General features: G+C 36.6%; 1 protein-coding gene across 1 annotated transcript; it reads left to right on the forward strand.

Moving 5' to 3' along the window:
• The first annotated feature begins 9,462 nt into the window (after nt 1–9,462).
• LOC106079501 (THO complex subunit 3-like) lies at nt 9,463–18,377 on the forward strand. Its single transcript, XM_056018276.1, has 6 exons — nt 9,463–9,664; nt 11,781–11,940; nt 12,141–12,345; nt 13,626–13,787; nt 15,238–15,338; nt 17,937–18,377. The coding sequence occupies exons 1-6, from the start codon at nt 9,488–9,490 to the stop codon at nt 18,083–18,085; spliced, it is 954 nt and encodes a 317-aa protein (XP_055874251.1). The 5' UTR covers nt 9,463–9,487; the 3' UTR covers nt 18,086–18,377.
• The last annotated feature ends 3,919 nt before the right edge of the window (nt 18,378–22,296 follow it).

Genomic DNA, 22,296 nt, shown 5'->3' on the forward strand with positions numbered 1-22,296 from the left:
TTACACTATTCGTTACAAGTTATAATCATACATAACACAAAACTCCTTCCTGCTGAGTGCCAGACGCAATAATAGAGTTTTCCCTTCTCGCCTTGGATAATTTTTGTCTATATGTCCAGTCTTAGCTTCCTGATCAGAGCATTTTTTTTTGTGTGTGTATTGCCCTTGATAGATGTGTCTTTCTTGTCAAAAATCTCGGCAGAATGGACCTAAGTGGAAAGGGGGGGGGGAGGTGGTGGTAGCCTGATATGGGGTGGAGTGGGGTGGACTGGAATGAAGAATCATAGACATCAGTTAGGAGCTGAAAAATATGGCGGGAAGACAGTATAATGATGTATATTTGGAATCGCCAAAAGGGTCAATAAAAAAAAGATAAAAAAAAGAGGGGTTCTTCACGGTGAGTAGATAATCTGAAATGAGACTAAGTATGAGGTCTACTGTTTTATTTAATCACGCGATACACGCGAAGAAATACGCGCACACAGACATATACATATATTCATTGATGAATACACTTGGATACACACTCACACAGACACATTGAGAAGCAAACACATGGATAAACACGCAAGGCTAAACACATAAACAGAAACACACATAGATGGATACAGAAGATGAAATGATGAGTAATCACACATGAAAATTCACACACATGGATACAAACACATGGATAGACAAACACATGGATACAAACACATGGATACAAACACATGGATACAATCACATGGATACAAACACATGGATACAATCACATGGATACAAACACATGGATACAAACATATGGATACAAACATATGGATACAAACACATGGATACAAACACATGGATACAAACACATGGATAGACAAACATATAAATACACATATATGTATATAGGTCTACACAGATTCAAACGGATACACTTTTTCACGGGTACACAATCGCACGAACACTCACTCACATGGATACACAAAGATAAACTTATGATTAATCATACATGAAATACACATGTGGATAAATTCGATAAACACACATATGAATACATATATACATATACAGATTGTAGGCCCTAGGCGAAGGGAATTTTGTGGCTCCAAATAAAATAAAAAAATAAAAAATGTACAGCGAAAAAAAAGAAATTATGCAATTTATTAAAACCTAGTGTACTCCGGCAATAAAGTTGAGGACACATTTCGCTATTTCTTCTCTAATATAATAACAGCAGTAGCAGAGACCTCAACAAACCGGAGGCCCTAGGCTTGCCTAGTTTACCTATGCCTAAGATTGGCCCTGTTAACATTAATTTATTCAAATACACGTGGTCACACAACACACATGAACACTCACACATAGGTACACACTTATACACATGGGGGTTTACGCACACATGGAGATGGGTATACACACATAGACAGACACACACACACACACACACACCAGTCCTACCGAGCCAAGATGGAGCGTATGTTAACATGAGACTAAGACATGTGCTTTTAACGAAAGCATGTATTCCAATGGTGCTGGTTCTTATTAGAATGGAACTAGTGCCGGATATGGGTGCGTGGAGGTCATGGGGAGGATTTTTGCGGAAGCCCCCTAACCAGTGGCGTAGCTAAGATACATGATGCCCAGTGCGGCCCGCACTACTCGCACATGGCTAAGCTACGCCTCTGCCCCTAACCCTCTTCAAATTTCAATATAAATACATTTATGATTTAAATTAATCTTATAGCATGCCATATTGTGAATGAATAAAAAGAACACTTGCAAAAGTTAACCCTTTTCCCCCTGTTATATTTAATATGCAGACTTTGTCCGGCCCCCTTTTTATATTTTTTTAAATATGGAGGCCCAATTTAACCCTTAAAGTGCTGAGCTGTTTTACAATGAGTGCATACAAAATGGAATTACAATTCTGATGTTTAGAGGCTAAACTACCACACGTGTTTTAAGGGTTTAAGGGTCAGGCCCTGAGTAGTTACACAGTATAGTACTATCGTCAATTCTCCCACTGAATCAGACAATGAGGTTTTGATAAGTTTTCGATCTGCAATAGTTCTACAAATATATTTCAGTTCAATATTGGTAGGCCTTCTTTTTTTATTATTAAAATAAATTCATTGTTATAGGCCAAACACCATTTTTTTAAACATAGGTAATACGCTTTAAGTCAGCTTAACAAAATAAATAGACAAGATCATAATAAGTTTAAGGCATAAAGATCGCCCAATATTTAGCAGCCCCCGAAATCGCAAAAGGCCAAGAGCCGCTATTGATTTTGGATGGTCTGTCTTTCCGTCTGTCACATTTAGAGCCCAAATACTAAAATGCCATTAAAAAACCTACATCACCATATTTTGTAGCTAAGTTTAGGTGCAAAGGCTACTTTTTATAGTACAACGCTTAATACTCTTATATGCTTATAACTCACTCCGTCTGTCAGTCTGTCCGTCTTGCAGAGTGCATCCTTTTACCATTTTTTTTCCTCCCACTTCCCGTTCTCTAATCAAGTTGAAATTGTGCAGAATTATTCATTGTCGACGACAACAAATCAATTAAAAAAAAATAATAATTCACAGTTATTTAATCAATTCGTGATAATTAATTAATTTTTATTTTATATAGAAAATGGGGGATAAAACTTGGAATATTGAGAGATATAGCAGCATTTTAATGGTGTTCTCTCTTCAATATAAGCTTTGTATTTTTTCGTTTTTTTTTTTGTTAAGTATTTTAAAAATATTTTGCTTGTTTACAGTCTGGGACAGGCAGTTACAAAGAAAATGTCGTTTGTTATTTTATCATTAAAGTTTAAACCAAAAAGCGAAACAAATGTTTCCGATACAAAAATTGATGACGTCTTTAATTGCATTTCCCCACACCTATTGCGAAATACTCTCTGACGAATAGTCGTATGAGTAGTGGCTGAATTATTTTTTTTTCCAACGCTGCATCTTGCTTGAACATCATGATGACGTCATTAACGGCCTAGCTCCCTGCTAACGTAAAGATGTTTATCGTCGAAATAGGTCGTCGTCGATGATAGACTAATAACTCCGGGGCACTCGTCCAGTTTTGGTCCAGTATGGTCCGGTGTATCACTGTGACGGCTAATCATCTTTTAACGAGAAGACGGGATGTGCCCGGACAGGAGAACCATGCCCGGAAGCCAAATGATCCCCCCTTGGGGAGGAAACCCTTTCTCGTGTACCTCCCCTTTAAACTGTTTGTACCGAATTAGCGCTGGAGTGACTTCCACCAGAGAGAAGCTTATAAGCCCCATTGTCTCCTGGTGTTATGGCGGTCGGATGATGAAGTGCGGCCAATTACTTTTGTCGGTCGCTTGGTCTTCTTAGGGACTTGTTTACTGGAGATTGAAGGACTGAATCCCGATATATCATTGGTACTGTCCTTGTAGAGATGATCGCTGGTGATTCACTAGTGTTTCTATTTAAATATAGACATTTGATTGTCTTTTTGCAGAGCTTCTGGTGATTATGGCTTTTCTTTATTTACCATACGATATAGTATTCTATATATGTCTTAGTAAAAAAAAATACATACATAAATAGACTAAAAAAGCACAGCCAAGACGTCTAGGATATCTGTGACATACAATAAAGAAAAAGGGGTTGAATTTCGTGTGCAAAAAAGGGGCAGCAACTTCAGAAAAATAATGATCAGGGGAGAGAAAACGCAAAATTTATATAAATTAAAAAATAATATTAAGATATAAATCAAGAGTAGAGAAGAAATAAAATGTAAATATAAGATTAAATAAGAAGAAAAGATATACCCCATTCTCAGCTATCATGTAGGACAAATAGAAAAGAGGAACATCTAGTCAAAGCAAGAAAATATCCCTTTTTCCGCCTATCCCAATGGCCAGAAATTGATATGCTTATTGTAGTACAGTAAATATAGATGTGTCTTCAATGGCAAAACATAACATCATCCTAACCGCATCATCAGCAATTCGTATTTACATATACAGAGGTTGGCTATTGATGAAGCTTCTCAAGACTAATTTGATAAGTGATTAGTGTTTACGACTCTAGGTTATGCATTTTCCATGTCTGTGGCATTTTACTTCTCGAGAAACGATCTTTTCCCTTTGCAACTTCTTGTGTGACTCAAGACTCATCCTTGATGCACAGCTGCGGTCACAGGTTGGGAATATGTAATCACCAGGCGCCGTTGCATTTTCACCCTTCTTTCAACTACTGTTGTGTATGGCATCTGTAATCCAAGACCCTTCCTTTATCTTCTCTCTCCATGTGGATCTATCCAATGCCACTTTTTCCCAGTTGCTTGTGTTGATTTTGAAGTGCTTCATGTTTCGTTTGCATACATCCGTATACCGTAAAACTGGCCGACCAGCGACTCTCCTGCCTTCTGTTAGATCGCCATACAGAATGTCTTGTGAAAGCCGACCTTCTAGCATTCTATGAATTCTACTAATAACACAGCGGTTATCCTGGCACCTTGCTCTTCGAAGCACTCCCTCATTGGTTATTTTATCTTGCCTCCTTATTTTAAAGATCCGCCTTAGGCATCGGAGGTGGAAGACATTCAGCTTTTTTTTCCTGCCATGAGTAGGTTGACATGTTTCACTTCCGTATAGCAAAGTGCTCATCACACAGATCCGGTAGACTAAGGCTTTAGTATTGTTAGTCATCAATATGTTGTCCCACACTCTTTTCTGCAGCTGTGACATGGTGCCCATTGCTTTGACTATCCTGTTGTTAATGTATTTTCCTATTCCGAGTCCAAGAAGTCTATTATCTCGTGTATCCTAAGCCTTGAAACCTCATTTTTTCCTATCCACCTACTAGGCGTGAATTTTCAGACATAAGATCTACATATCTAGGGTCTTATTACAACACCCAAAGCTTTAGCCTATATATGGTTTCAAAAATTTACTAGAATGTTGGACCATAGATATGCTAGGAAGTAGAGCGTCGCTAGAGTGGTACAATCAATGTGAGAGCTTCTAGATTCTTTTCAGAATTTCAATGTAGATCCAATCAACATTCCTTGAGGTCAGCAGCGGTGTCAAACGGGGATCAAGGTCGAACTTAGATAATTGGACGCCCTAGGCGAAATGCATTTGGTGGCCCGAAATGTTAATTACTATAAGAATTTAAATGTATCAATCCTTATTTAATAATAGGTTAAATATAATTGCATTGTGTTATTAAAGATGTATATCCAAAGTACGTATATATTAGTTAATTAAAATGTATTTTACGTTTTTGTGTTGAGAAAGAAGCTCGTTCTAATTAGCTCAAGCTATTCAATTAAAAATATAATACAATATAATACAATACAAAATATAATCCTAAAACGGTTTAGTTGTTTGGAGCTACAAACCAACCACCGACCATCAACAGTCAGTCATTAGACGTTTGAAGCAACAATGTTATTCTGTCTAGTTGCTTTTCATTACTGTATCCGCCTTTCGATGTGGGGAACCAAGTTAATTAGTTAAAGTCATCACCTAGTTTAACCTTGTTGAAACCCCACACTGACAGAGGGAAACTGCAGAAGGATCTAGTCCTAGGTCGGCCTAGTTCCAATCTCAGGTTTGCGGATGATACAGAGGTCAAAATGCAGACCAGGTACAAGATCTTACTAGACCAGGTACAAGATCTTACTAGACCAGGTACAAGATCTTACTAGACCAGGTACAAGATCTTACTAGACCAGGTACAAGATCTTACTAGACCAGGTACAAGATCTTACTAGACCAGGTACAAGATCTTACTAGACCAGGTACAAGATCTTACTAGACCAGGTACAAGATCTTACTAGACCAGGTACAATATCTTACTAGACCAGGTACAAGATCTTACTAGACCAGGTACAAGATCTTACTAGACCAGGTACAAGATCTTACTAGACCAGGTACAATATCTTACTAGACCAGGTACAAGATCTTACTAGACCAGGTACAAGATCTTACTAGACCAGGTACAAGATCTTACTAGACCAGGTACAATATCTTACTAGACCAGGTACAAGATCTTACTAGACCAGGTACAATATCTTACTAGACCAGGTACAAGATCTTACTAGACCAGGTACAAGATCTTACTAGACCAGGTACAAGATCTTACTAGACCAGCTACAAGATCTTACTAGACCAGCTACAAGATCTTACTAGACCAGCTACAAGATCTTACTAGACCAGGTACAAGATCTTACTAGACCAGGTACAAGATCTTACTAGACCAGGTACAAGATCTTACTAGACCAGGTACAAGATCTTACTAGACCAGGTACAAGATCTTACTAGACCAGGTACAAGATCTTACTAGACCAGGGTACAAGATCTTACTAGACCAGGTACAAGATCTTACTAGACCAGGTACAAGATCTTACTAGACCAGGTACAAGATCTTACTAGACCAGGTACAAGATCTTACTAGACCAGGTACAAGATCTTACTAGACCAGGTACAAGATCTTACTAGACCAGCTACAAGATCTTACTAGACCAGGTACAAGATCTTACTAGACCAGGTACAAGATCTTACTAGACCAGGTACAAGATCTTACTAGACCAGGTACAAGATCTTACTAGACCAGGTACAAGATCTTACTAGACCAGGTACAATATCTTACTAGACCAGGTACAAGATCTTACTAGACCAGGTACAAGATCTTACTAGACCAGGTACAAGATCTTACTAGACCAGCTACAAGATCTTACTAGACCAGCTACAAGATCTTACTAGACCAGGTACAAGATCTTACTAGACCAGGTACAAGATCTTACTAGACCAGGTACAAGATCTTACTAGACCAGGTACAAGATCTTACTAGACCAGGTACAAGATCTTACTAGACCAGGTACAAGATCTTACTAGACCAGGTACAAGATCTTACTAGACCAGGTACAAGATCTTACTAGACCAGGTACAAGATCTTACTAGACCAGGGTACAAGATCTTACTAGACCAGGTACAAGATCTTACTAGACCAGGTACAAGATCTTACTAGACCAGGTACAAGATCTTACTAGACCAGGTACAAGATCTTACTAGACCAGGTACAAGATCTTACTAGACCAGGTACAAGATCTTACTAGACCAGGTACAAGATCTTACTAGACCAGGTACAATATCTTACTAGACCAGGTACAAGATCTTACTAGACCAGGTACAATATCTTACTAGACCAGGTACAAGATCTTACTAGACCAGGTACAAGATCTTACTAGACCAGGTACAAGATCTTACTAGACCAGGTACAAGATCTTACTAGACCAGCTACAAGATCTTACTAGACCAGCTACAAGATCTTACTAGACCAGGTACAAGATCTTACTAGACCAGGTACAAGATCTTACTAGACCAGGTACAAGATCTTACTAGACCAGGTACAAGATCTTACTAGACCAGGTACAAGATCTTACTAGACCAGGTACAAGATCTTACTAGACCAGGGTACAAGATCTTACTAGACCAGGTACAAGATCTTACTAGACCAGGTACAAGATCTTACTAGACCAGGTACAAGATCTTACTAGACCAGGTACAAGATCTTACTAGACCAGGTACAAGATCTTACTAGACCAGGTACAAGATCTTACTAGACCAGCTACAAGATCTTACTAGACCAGGTACAAGATCTTACTAGACCAGGTACAAGATCTTACTAGACCAGGTACAAGATCTTACTAGACCAGGTACAAGATCTTACTAGACCAGGTACAAGATCTTACTAGACCAGGTACAATATCTTACTAGACCAGGTACAAGATCTTACTAGACCAGGTACAAGATCTTACTAGACCAGGTACAAGATCTTACTAGACCAGCTACAAGATCTTACTAGACCAGCTACAAGATCTTACTAGACCAGGTACAAGATCTTACTAGACCAGGTACAAGATCTTACTAGACCAGGTACAAGATCTTACTAGACCAGGTACAAGATCTTACTAGACCAGGTACAAGATCTTACTAGACCAGGTACAAGATCTTACTAGACCAGGTACAAGATCTTACTAGACCAGGTACAAGATCTTACTAGACCAGGTACAAGATCTTACTAGACCAGGGTACAAGATCTTACTAGACCAGGTACAAGATCTTACTAGACCAGGTACAAGATCTTACTAGACCAGGTACAAGATCTTACTAGACCAGGTACAAGATCTTACTAGACCAGGTACAAGATCTTACTAGACCAGGTACAAGATCTTACTAGACCAGGTACAAGATCTTACTTCAAGACTGGATGCTGCAGCTAAAGAAGTTGGCAAGGATATTGTTGATATGTGATGTAATGTTGTGTGAGAGTTAATCCCTTTAGCGGATTAGGAAGTGTGTGTTGCAGTTCGTTATCTAATATGGTGGAATAAAGCCTGTGTGTGTGTTTTGTAAACCGGCCTTGTTGTTTATCTATTTCTAATTATATTTAAGAGTATATCAACAGATATTGGTGTAGAAAATACCAAAATACTAGATTGCGTGGGAGATAGTAAGAGATGTTCATACTGCTAAATGGCCAATTATTAATTAAAAGAAGTTGACTAATTTAAATAATTAGGGTCAAACATAACAACAGATTGAGAACCACAAAAAGTTTTTTTTCTTAATAAGTTTTGAAATATTTGGAAGAGTAATGTCAGATTTCAAATAACATTAAAATTATACCTCATTAGTAATCTCTGTACCTCTAAAATGTTGACAATATCGGACACTGAACGCGGACTCTGAAAGAGTAATTCAATCCTTTGAGCGTAAATGCTACAGAAAACTGTTGGGTATCAGATATCAGGAAAAGAAAACAAAAGTGTTTTCTAACCCTAACCCTAACCCTACTTTTACAAGTCAACACTCTACTGTGAAGAGACGAAAGCTGAGCTGGTTCGGTCATATTGTAAGGCATGACTCACTGTCAAAAGTCATCCTTCAAGATACAGAGGAGGGGGCACAAAGGAGGTCGTCCAGAGAAAGGCTGGCTAGACAACATGAAAAATATGGACCGGCCTCGCTTTTGATATTCTGCTATGAACAACTGCTGACCGGAAAGAGTTGCGGGATTTGTTTACGCGAACCGTCACAGTATACTACGACGCAATTCAAGAGACTTGTGAAAATAAACAACTTTAAAATAGTGTAAAATATTAAAGCTGTGAAAGTTGTTTTCAAAGGGACATAGCTCTACATTTGAGTATAACTCTAAAAGTAACTCCGATGCTTTCCCTTGTTAGCAAAATAGACTTTCCACGACTCAAAGTTCTCATTGAAAGTATGGACACAAAATATACTTGTGTGAAAATAATATATTTCATCTGGATCTAGATTTCCATATTTACATGCATCTGTTAATTTAATAGTTGTATTAGTTTTTTTTTTTTTTTTGTTAAACATGATAATTTTTCATATTTAATTTTGAAATAATTTATCATTTTTATGCACTTGACTATATAAAAAGGAAAACAATAATAAGTCTTCAATATAAGAAATCAAGAATTCATTGTTTGGTGTATCAAGATGGCGTCATACGCGGATGAAATGAAAAAGTTCTTCGAAGCTAACAGCAGAACACGCGATGTGCAAGCGCATACAGCGAAAGTTCATTCAGTAGCATGGAGTTGTGATGGACGTCGCCTTGCATCTGGTTCCTTTGACAAAACAGTATGCATTTACATGTTGGATAAAGATCGATTGGTAAAACTCTTTTACTTAATTTTAAATTACACTTCTTCAAGTTCTTGTCTTGATGATTTGAATCAACTGAGTTGTATTTCACTATTAACCCTATTTGTGGAATGGACATTAAGTCTGACAGTCACAATGAATTCAAATGATTTAAACTCATGACAATGGGTTGCCGAAGAAATCAGCGAGGAAAACCAAATACTTTGGAGTTAGCATAGTAAGCCATAGTTTAAGTTTAAGTCCCTGATTCTGGGAATGAAATGATGCATGACTAGAGTCTACTAGAGAGAAAATGCGTCTACGTCGACTACGTAGGGTAAGAAATAATTAGATCTATATAGATCTAATTATCTCTCTTGAAGTAATGCCTCTAATTGTAATCTTTAAGATAAGTAGTGATCTTATAGAGCTAGACTACTAGTTAAGTACTAACATGTTTGTTTGTAAAATGTTTTACATGTTTCGGATGTTCCTTCAGAGTTGAAGATAGTTTACTTCCTAGTCCAAACCTCCCGCAGGATGACGGGGGATGGGAGCGGGCAGGGTTTGAACCCTCGACCGTCGATAAATCCGAACGACAGTCCAGCACGCAAATCGCACGACCAGGTAGCCAGGACTAGAAAATAGATTTTTGAATGCATGCACAGCCTTTTCCATGGAAGTTGAACTGCAGCAGAACACTGGCCTGAATACAATATAGATCTAGATTATTCTAGATCTAGGTGCTCTACAAACTACTGGAATAATGGGAAGCGTGGTCAAGAGGCTAAGTACGCTTGAACTTGGCTTGTCTTGGCTACCTATGAAGGGGGCTTGAGGTTAGACATTCGATTAAAAACCTTCTCACAGATACCCCACCACCCACGGTCTACAAATGAGATTGGACCATATCGCTTTGAGCATTTTATAAAAAAAAGCATGAAAGTAGCGCTATAAAAGATAATAATTATTAACTAGTAGGCCTACACTTACGTTCATCTCTAAATAAAAGCAGAAAAATAAAATTATATTTTTTTTTTTGGTAATAAAATAACTTTGAACTGATCTGACTCTAAATTGAAACAAAGAAATATAAAGTTCATCCTTTAAATTATTTCTAGTCAAGTTTGTCTGAAGAATATCACAATATTTTAAAACAAGCTATAGATCAATTACTTAGCAAAAAAGTCTTGATGCTGCATCCGATGCTAGAATTCAGATTGCTGATATCAGGAAGTTATTAATGCTCTTCCAGGATATTATACCAAAAGTCATGAAACCGTATTATTATAATGTTTAAATTAATATATTTTTTAAAAGTGTCATTCTTGAAAAAATGCTTACTTTTAAAGTTGTTTTAGAATAAAATATATACAACAAAAAAATACAGCAGGCTTAGCATTTCCTTAAATACTCTGAATGTGTGAAGTGTTCTGTTTTAGGAGAAAGTTTAGGAAACACTGCTATTAATGAAAGAGACAACATAGTCTCATTACTCAGTAGATTTTTTTTTTCTCTAGACATCTAGATCTAGTAGACTAGAATATTTATACAGTTTAGGATCTGATCTCTCACTTTTAACTCTATTCTGTCAGTCCTACCAGAGTTGACTCACTTTATAATTCTTTATTGAAAGCAAGTTTAAAGTTGGCAGTTTCATGTCTATTTCAAAATGTCAATTTTTTTATCCCAGTACACTTTCTCACTAATGTCACTATTTTAGTGACTCAGACTAAAACCTAAATGTAAATCTAGGCTAAGACTCTGTAGACTAGGCTCTCTCTGGATCAGTAGATCTACTATTATCTATAAATTGTATCTAAATCTAGTTATAAAATGTTAGCAGAAATGTCGTGAGGGATACAGTACATATTTTCTAATAAGTCCTATTTAGAAGATAAATTTTAAAAAGTAAATTATTATAATTTTTGAAGCATTTGTAATCATGTAATTTTACTTATTTAATATTCAAACATGGATTTATAACTAAAATCAAATAGACCTACCAAAAATTGTATTTCCTTTGAAAAAAAAAGATCTAAATGCCTTTGTATTCCCCTTCAGAAAATCTCAAACCTCTTTGGGAGGCACCTTCCATGCTGCTATACCTAGAATTAATTATTTATAATATTTTTTTTTCTCCAAGACTAAAGATTACACTGTGTTTCGAGGCCATGGTGCAAGTGTAGATCAGCTTTGCTGGAACCCGAGAAATCCTGATCAGCTCGCTACAGCCAGTGGAGATAAAACAGTCAGAATATGGGATGCAAGAACTAACAAAGCAGCAGCAACAGTCAACACTAAAGGTTTCAAACACAATTTAATTTTTTCAAGATTGATCTTGAATATTACAATTTGTTTGTGCAATTAGTTCCCAAAATAAAAAACTGCATTATATTTTCTTTTTAGGCATGCTTATAGCTCCAAGTTATTTAAGTTCCCTTTTACTAATTATGCAAGCTTTGCACTATAGAAATCATGCTATTTTTTTTTTTTTTTTCTGCAGGTGAAAATATCAACATCTGTTGGTCCCCAGATGGCAGCACAATAGCAGTTGGAAACAAAGATGATCTAGTTACATTTATTGATGTCAAAACTCATCGGTCAAAAGCAGAGGAACAGTTTAAATTTGAAGTCAATGAAATCTCATGGGACAACGAAGGGGATCTATTTTTCTTAACCAGTGGCCATGGAAGCATACATATATTCAGGTAAATTACCTTTGGATCTTTAATTCTTTAGACTGTTGTTTAGTGGTTGGTTAAAAATAGGGATTGCTTTCCTTAATACTACCCTCATTAGTCACTAATTATTGAATGATATATAAATGATAACCAATGTTGGATTTGAATTAAAATCTTCCTTTTGGAAAATTAAAAATGTATTTAAAAAAAAAATAAAGAAGAAAAAGACGTATGGAAAGTATTGGTAAACAAGATTAGTTCATAGAATAATAAAATTATAGGTACTGTGAAACATATTTTTAACACCAATCTGAAACATCAAGAACTTATAATGTTTCTAATCTGTTTGGCATGCTATGGATGTTCCTTCAGATTTGAAGTAATTACATCTAAGCTCAAACCTTCAACAGGACTACAGGGGATATGAAAAGATTAAATATCATTTTAAGCACACTATAGAATATTAATAAACTTGACAGCCTCTTCCATGCCTCAAGTAAGGCATCTAATTTAGATGGAGAGAATAGGTATGATTTTTATACTACTTTTTTGCTGTTATTCTTCTGTTCAACCAAATTTCGTGGAACTGTTGCAAGTGTAAGCATCTGAATGGTATAGGATAAAGTCAGTAAACCAAGGCTGAAGTTATTAAAATTGGCACTGTAAGTAATACTACGAATGTGGATAGTTCAGATTCACATATCACTACTGCAATGTTGTACTAATGACAAAGTCCCCAAACTACAACATAATTCAGAACTGCAATGCAGGCATAGTTTTGTGCATAGAAAGTCCTTTTTCCACTTAAGCTTTCCTGCATACACTCCATAGGCTTTAACTTGTTTCTTTTATTACCGTACAGGAACATTTATTTTTTTAAAAATCAGACATTACTGTATTCGACCTTCTTGTTTTTGTTATTTTTGCATTGATTGTGAAAATATATTCAAGATGGCATACAATCACTACATATGCTGCCTGGTCGTGCGGTTTGCACGCTGGACTGTCGTTCAGATTTATCGATGGTCCCGGGTTCAAACCCTGCCCGCTCCCATCCCCCGTCGTCCTGTGGGAGGTTTGGACTAGGAAGTAATTGTCTTCAACTCTGAAGGAACATCCGAAACATCCGAAACATGTAAAACAACATGCATCTGAAAGATACAATCCAATACTTAAATATATTCAAGATGGCATACAATCCCTACATGTGCATCTGAAAGATACAATCCAATACTTTAGGCTGGTACTTTTCATTCCTGTTATATTCATTAAGGTTATTCTAATCTTGACTCCTCTATTTCTTTCAGTTACCCAGAGCTAAAGACTCTTCATGTTCTAAATGCCCATCCTGCTAATTGTATATGTATTGAGTTTGACCCAACCGGGCACTATTTTGCCATCGGCAGTGCAGATGCTCTTGTGAGCTTGTGGAGTCTTCCTGAATTGGTTTGCATGAGGGCTTTCTCAAGGTCATTATTTTTATTTTTGCATTTTGTTATTCATTGAAATGTTTAGTTAAAATTACATTGAAACTTATTTGTACAAAATCTCTATTCAAGTCACTCCTTCATGGATGCTGATATCAAATACTACTGAATCGATTCTCCTTTAATTTAACAGTTGATGTATATTGCTGTGAAAAGAATTACCAGCTTGTTGGAAACATGGGGAAAAATCTAGTTTTACTGTTACAATTTTTCAAATAAAAATGATAAATTAAAAAAAAAATTAAATTTGGCTAGAGACTAAATCTAGGTCTACATCCAACATCAGTTTTGAATGGACTATTGCATTCAGGAATTTCCTAGTGTAAAGCATTATTGATTCAACTAATTTTCAGCAAAATTGTGCGCTTCTTCTTCTAAGTCTTAGATTAAAAGGCTTGGATCTACATCAATGGAATTATTCAATAAAAAAACAACAACAGTTCGTTACAATAATAAGTTGCTCTGAGTTTATTGATAGATTATCTAAGCTTTGCTTTGCTTATATTTTTACATAAATCTAATATAGATTATGTCAATATTCTACATATAGAATAAGATTTAGATATTGACTAGATATTTAGAAGTATATCTATATCTTGACTAGATCTCAAAGAGTTCTATAAACATACCAATAAATAATAGATTTCCTTTACAATTCCCCCTGGCCTAATTGGTAGAATTGTTAGATCAAGAAGGTTTTTGGTGTCAACAGTACGAGTTTGATAGTCAATTGGAGTTTACACATTTTTAAAAATATTTTATTTTATTTTAAGTTGTATAATGGAAATATTGTCTTGTTAAAAAATGTAAATTTTTAAATGTTTTTCTTGTTGTCTACAATACTCTTATTTTATGTAGCCTGCCTAGTAAATATTGATTTAAATTGAAACATCTGCAGTCTTTATAGTCAGCCATGAGTTTTAAATTTTGACTATTGTAGTATGTCAGCCCACACAACTCCCCCTTTGTAGACACTGCACCCACCCTTATGAAACCGTAAACCATTTCCTTTTTGAATGCCCCTTCCTAATCCACCTTAGGCAGACCCTACTACCACTCCAGCCCAACATAACCAACACCCTGTACGGCAGTGCTGAACAACTGAAGAAAACTGCAGACTATTTTTCCCTGGCACAGTCTGCTTAAGAGCTGACAGCTCAGCAGCAAAAAGCTGGCTAGTAGAAGAAGTATGTCAGCTTATAATTGCTTTACCTAGTGCTTTTATTGGAAAATTTATTGTTTGAGTTATTTTGTATGCTTTTGTACAAGTCATCTAATTATCTCCTCCTTCGAGGGCTTTAATGACAAATTTAATCCAATCACAAAGGAGCAAAATTTAAGCATCGCACTTTTTGAATTAATTTTTTATGTGTTTAATTTCACTTAATTTATAACTTTAAAAATGTTTTTTTTGCTTTTTTTTTTTTTTCAGACTTGAGTGGCCAGTTAGGACGTTGAGTTTCAGTAATGATGGGAAGATGCTAGCTTCTGCCTCAGAGGATCTAGTCATAGACATTGCTGAAGTAGAAACTGGTTAGTCCTTAAGTAGACAGAATAATTTAGTGAGTTTAATTAGTTTACCCAGACAATGCTTTTATGTTCCCCCCTTGCTTACTGTGATTTCAATGTAAGACCAACAAATAATTCCCTATTTTATCCATTCAATATTAAAAAAGGAAATGGCTGTTTATAGGTGTGGAAAATCAAATCTATAGGGCAATGATTATTTTAAAAATCATTTATTAGATAAGTGACAACAATTTTTTTTTAATTCCTATAAATTCTGGATTTTTCTTATGAACCAGAAGTTAAATATGAAATTTGTTTTAAAAATACACTAAATGTAAAAAATGTTCTATGAAATGGGGAAAAAAATGGAGCAAATCTGAAATATAAAACTATTTCTATGCATTTGAAGATTTAAATCCACATTCAAATGCTGATTCTTTCTCTCGCTAGAACTACTTAGCTTTTGCTTACTAATTTTTAAATGCTTATAGAGAAGTATATACCCAACACTGTTGAAATTTGAGTCCCCAAACCCTGTCAAGCGACTTTGATAGTTTGACAGATACCATGACTTTGACTACCCATAGCACCACCTGCTGACAGATACCATGACTTTGACTACCCATATGGCACCACCTGCTGACAGATACCATGACTTTGACTACCCATAGCACCACCTGCTGACAGATACCATGACTTAGACTACCCATAGCACCACCTGCTGACAGATACCATGACTTTGACTACCCATAGCACCACCTGCTGACAGATACCATGACTTAGACTAACCATAGCACCACCTGCTGACAGATACCATGACTTAGACTACCCATAGCTCCACCTGCTGACAGATATCATCACTTTGACTACCCATAGCTCCCCCTGCTGCTTGCCAATTTTTGTAAATATAGGAACTTTCACCATTACATTATATTAGATTGATAATGATCCTTAGAAAAAAACAACAAGTGAAATACCAATCCCAAAACAGCAGAAATTATTTTTTTTAATTGCATTTTTGTAGCATATCTCTCATGCTATAGCATTCTAGTTGTAAAATAATATAGTGGAGAAACCTCATACAAGACTTTATTTGGCCAGAAGAAGACAAGTGACAAAGATTAGATTGATAATGATTCTTTAAATGAGACTAAAATAAAACTCCAGAACAACACTTTTTTTTTTGTCTTGAATTTCTTTGGTATAGTATATAGTATATCTCTCATGCAATAGCAGACTAATTGTAAAAGGACTACAAAAAATAAAGCAGAGAAACCCAATAAAAGCTTTATGAAGCTACAACACCACAGCTGACAAAGAAAGCAGTGCACAATGTCAATAGTGTGAACACATTCTCATAATGTTACTGTCACAGATTACATTATAGAATTGTTTGTACATTTCACTTTTGAAAGTAATATAAGCCCTCGACATGAGTCTCGGGATTTAATCCTCAAATTTAGACACTTGTCATTCAAGTCAGGATTTACCCAAGGGACTTAATTAGTATGTTTGAAATCTATTGGTTGATTTGAATTTAAACAAAGACATTTTTGAAAAGAGTTAGCGCCAGAGAATTGGCGGTAGTAAAAAAGTAAAGGGAGTCGATAATATTAAGTCCTTGTAGCTAGTCACGTTTCTAAGAGCTCTGTTTGAAAAGCCTTTGTAATATGTTCCATGCTCATTGATTTGTAATTTGTACATAAACTGTACTTACGTTGTATTTAATAAAGTTCCAGAGTTTTGTTTTATCAAAGAATTGTCAATTGTGATTCTAGATCTTCATTTTTGTTAACTATTGAATTCAAATAAAATCCCCGGCATCACAACACATCGTGACGTCATACCATCCGAATGTTGTTGTGACAGTTACATAAACATAAACAAAAAAAGTCAAGGATATCACCACATTCAATGCATTCCAGTCCAATCTCATTTGTTGACTTGTGCAGGGAGGGGTGTCTGAGAAGCTTCTATGCTGACGTATCTCAATTCTCCAATAAAAACTTGAAGACTAAATACAGTTTCAAAGTTGATCTCCCTTGCTAAGTCGTGTTTGCCACTCACCCACCCATCCCACATTTACGTAAAACATTTCACTGCAGTGATCTTTGGCATTCTGCATTTATAAAAAAAACAGTGGCGTAGCTAGGATGGGGGGAGGGTGAATCTGAAATTCTCCCTGCCCACCCCCCCACTTGAGGGAGGTCCCCAAATGAGACTTTTTTTTTTTTTTTGCATTTAATATTAAATATTACGCAAAATGCAGGGCCCTGAAGAGGTCAAGCTCCAGGCCCTCAAATGATGGCGAATTCCTAGCTATGTATAAATATTCGATATTTATTTAATTATAAGGGGGAAACTGCTGTGTCAGAGACAGCATTGGTGAACCAAAGTCATTCTACGGTTGAAAGTGGCAACATGTATGAAGTGCTACAAAATTAGCCATTGAAGTTTTTCAATGCTTTAAATCTTGATTTCCCTTTCTATCTCTGAAGGTTATAGTTCTCGTTTTAAACAAACAAAACACAATTATTTCTTCTCTACAGTCTTGTTTCTGTTGTGTTTATTTTGACTTTAAAAAAAAAGAAATACCAATACTTATTATTTTTATTGTTTCAGGTGAAAAACTTCATCAAATCACCTGCGACTCACCAACTTTCACTGTGGCCTGGCATCCAAAAAGGCATCTTTTAGCCTATGCTTGTGACGACAGGCGAGACAGGGATGCAGGGATTGTCCGTGTATTTGGTTTCCCATCAGACACGTGACCTGGTTGTGGCACACCCACAATGTACATAAATGTATAACTGCAGCTGTATGTGACTTTGCTTGAGAGATTCTTGTAGATGGAAATAAGGACTCAATTGAAATGCGTCATTTTAATGACCTGAGATGCTCTAAGCTCAAGTCATACCAAATGAGGCTTGTAAATGGATGTAAAATCAAGAGACAGTGTCAGAAGGTGTAACTGGATAACTTGTTGGCAATGTTCTTGTGCTAAATCCAAAAATCTTTGATCTTGTGTATGCAGTAAGAATTGATCAGAGTTATCAATATCATTGTTACTTCACAAATAGTTTAATTACTATTTGTTTTATGGACTTCATTATGTTGCAATTTTTTTAAATAAAATGTTGTTTTTTTATGTGACAATTGGCTGTCCTTTTTGTGTTTAGTTGCCAAAATTTAAGCAATTTAATTTTATTGAAATTGTGTGCACTTAAAGCTATTTACCAAAATTAATTTTTAGTTTTGAACTTTTAAATTATCATATAAATACAGACATTACGTTGTTACAAAAAAAAATTATGTGAAAATAAGTTGTTAAAAAAACTTATATGTTGGTAAAATTTAAAGCAATTCTACCTGATATTTAAGTATGAAATGGCTCCCCTCTCGCAAGGTATACACTTCGGACTTGCCAAGCCTAAACCCTGCCCACTGTTCTAACCTGCTCATTTGGAGAAGATTTGCACTCGACTGTAGTAAACATTGTTTTATAAAACAAAACCATAGAAACATGGATGTAGAAAACTCAATATAAATTATTGACTTTTAAATGCAGTACGGGACTAGTCCTATATGCTTTGCTTAGTACGGGACTAGTCCTTTATACTTTGCTTAGTACGGGACTAGTCCTTTATACTTTGCTTAGTACGGGACTAGTCCTTTATACTTTGCTTAGTACGGGACTAGTCCTATACTTTGCTTAGTACGGGACTAGTCCTATACTTTGCTTAGTACGGGACTAGTCCTATATGCTTTGCTTAGTACGGGACTAGTCCTTTATACTTTGCTTAGTACGGGACTAGTCCTATATACTTTGCTTAGTACGGGACTAGTCCTATATACTTTGCTTAGTACGGGACTAGTCCTATATACTTCGCTTAGTACGGGACTAGTCCTATATGCTTTGCTTAGTACGGGACTAGTCCTATATACTTTGCTTAGTACGGGACTAGTCCTTTATACTTTTCTTAGTACGGGACTAGTCCTATATGCTTTGCTTAGTACGGGACTAGTCCTTTATACTTTGCTTAGTATGGGACTAGTCCTTTATACTTTGCTTAGTACGGGACTAGTCCTATACTTTGCTTAGTACAGGACTAGTCCTATATGCTTTGCTTAGTACGGGACTAGTCCTATATGCTTTGCTTAGTACGGGACTAGTCCTTTATACTTTGCTTAGTACGGGACTAGTCCTTTATACTTTGCTTAGTACGGGACTAGTCCTATACTTTGCTTAGTACGGGACTAGTCCTATATGCTTTGCTTAGTACGGGACTAGTCCTTTATACTTTGCTTAGTACAGGACTAGTCCTATATTTTGCTTAGTACGGGACTAGTCCTATACTTTGCTTAGTACGGGACTAGTTCTTTATACTTTGCTTAGTATGGGACTAGTCCTATACTTTGCTTAGTACGGGACTAGTCCTATACTTTGCTTAGTACGGGACTAGTTCTTTATACTTTGCTTAGTACGGGACTAGTCTTTTATACTTTGCTTAGTACGGGTCTAGTCCTTTATACTTTGCTTAGTACGGGACTAGTCCTATACTTTGCTTAGTACGGGACTAGTCCTATACTTTGCTTAGTACGGGACTAGTCCTATACTTTGCTTAGTACGGGACTAGTCCTATATGCTTTGCTTAGTACGGGATTAGTCCTTTATACTTTGCTTAGTATGGGACTAGTCCTATACTTTGCTTAGTACGGGACTAGTCCTATATACTTTGCTTACTACGGTACGGGACTAGTCCTATACTTTGCTTAGTACGGGACTAGTCCTTTATACTTTGCTTAGTACGGGACTAGTCCTATACTTTGCTTAGTACGGGACTAGTCCTATACTTTGCTTAGTACGGGACTAATCTTTTATACTTTGCTTAGTACGGGACTAGTCCTTTATACTTTGCTTAGTACGGGACTAGTCTTTTATACTTTGCTTAGTACGGGACTAGTCCTTTATACTTTGCTTAGTACGGGACTAGTCCTTTATACTTTGCTTAGTACGGGACTAGTCTTTTATACTTTGCTTAGTACGGGACTAGTCCTTTATACTTTGCTTAGTACGGGACTAGTCCTTTATACTTTGCTTAGTACGGGACTAGTCCTATACTTTGCTTAGTACGGGACTAGTCCTTTATACTTTGCTTAGTACGGGACTAGTCCTTTATACTTTGCTTAGTACGGGACTAGTCCTATATACTTTGCTTAGTACGGGACTAGTCCTATATACTTTGCTTAGTACGGGACTAGTCCTATATACTTTGCTTAGTACGGGACTAGTCCTATATACTTTGCTTAGTACGGGACTAGTCCTATACTTTGCTTAGTACGGGACTAGTCCTATATACTTTGCTTAGTACGGGACTAGTCCTATACTTTGCTTAGTACGGGACTAGTCCTATATACTTTGCTTAGTACGGGACTAGTCCTATACTTTGCTTAGTACGGGACTAGTCTTATACTTTGCTTAGTACGGGACTAGTCCTATATGCTTTGCTTAGTACGGGACTAGTCTTATACTTTGCTTAGTACGGGACTAGTCCTATATGCTTTGAAGTGACTGCAGGCACGACATGGCCTAAATTGTGCCGATGTGCCTCAAATCAAAAATCAAAATCAAATCACCTATGCTTTGCTTAGTACGGGACTAGTCTTATACTTTGCTTAGTACGGGACTAGTCCTTTATACTTTGCTTAGTACGGGATTAGTCCTTTATACTTCGCTTATTACGGGACTAGTCCTTTATACTTTGCTTAGTACGGGACTAGTCCTTTATACTTTGCTTAGTACGGGACTAGTCCTTTATACGTCTCCTGACGCTCAAACCTAGCCTCTTCCGAGCCTCTTTCTTCTCTCTATCATATTCATCTTTGCGTTCCTTCACATATTTCTCTAATCTTTCCCCTTCGTACCCCATAGCACGGCCATCACTAATAATCTGAGCAGTATCCAACATCCGAGAGAAGACGCCTCATTCCAGGCCGATGCGTAGAAATATAGCTGCTACAGGGACTTCCAACACAGGAACGATGGCCTCTAACACCGGTATCAACGGTCAATCCCCACACACTTGCCTGTTACCGGGAGTGAGAAGACACTCGTCACTCGGTCGTAAGCGAAGCACAAAATTACATGAAAGAAAAAAAATTAAATAAATGAATTTAAATCACAATCTTGAAATATCAACACATTTAGTAAATATGATGGTGACTTCAAACTAATTAATGATTAATTTCACAATGTTTCAAGTCTCTGCTACTTTTGATGTACATGGTAATAATTATGGGAAGTACACAAACAATTTTTTTTCTTCAGCAAATTGTACACAATAACATCACATATAAATGGTATATAGGGATATTAAGCAGTATATTTGTATAAGTTGATTCAATGCCTCAAACACATTTTGATATTATCCAACAGGTCTGTGAATAATACCTTACATTCACTCTGACAATTGTGTCTATTGTCGCGTAGTTAAAACCTTAAAACTTAATATAAAATTTAAAAAAAAAAAATTATAAAATTATTTTTTTTCACATCGCCTTGCTGTTTGAAATGATGTGTAACCTTTTTTGGCCTACCGCCCCCTTTCCATATTTTTCCTTTTAAAAACTCCGCCAGCGCCCCCTATAAGAGCGTGAGAAGGCCGATTCGAAAAAAATGTAATTTATGTATAAATTTTTATGCATCCATAACACTTATCCCACACGGGAGACGACCGCATGCCAAAGGCGATCCTCTTTGGCGAGCTTAGAGGAGGGCGGCGTTACAGAGGCTCCCCCCGTAAGCGCCATAAAGATCCACTCGGGCGCAATTTCGCCCTCGCTGGCATAGAGGAAACTACCTGGCAGCATTCTCTGACAGCAGATGGCCTCTGAGAGAGGCAGTTGGGTTTGCGTGGTCATGTGAAACACTGCACTCAGCCTTAATCTTCGGAATCGAAGACATTGTCATTATTATCATTAT

This window comes from Biomphalaria glabrata, chromosome 1, assembly GCF_947242115.1.
Source record: "Biomphalaria glabrata chromosome 1, xgBioGlab47.1, whole genome shotgun sequence".
In the NCBI taxonomy this organism is placed as follows: domain Eukaryota; kingdom Metazoa; phylum Mollusca; class Gastropoda; family Planorbidae; genus Biomphalaria; species Biomphalaria glabrata.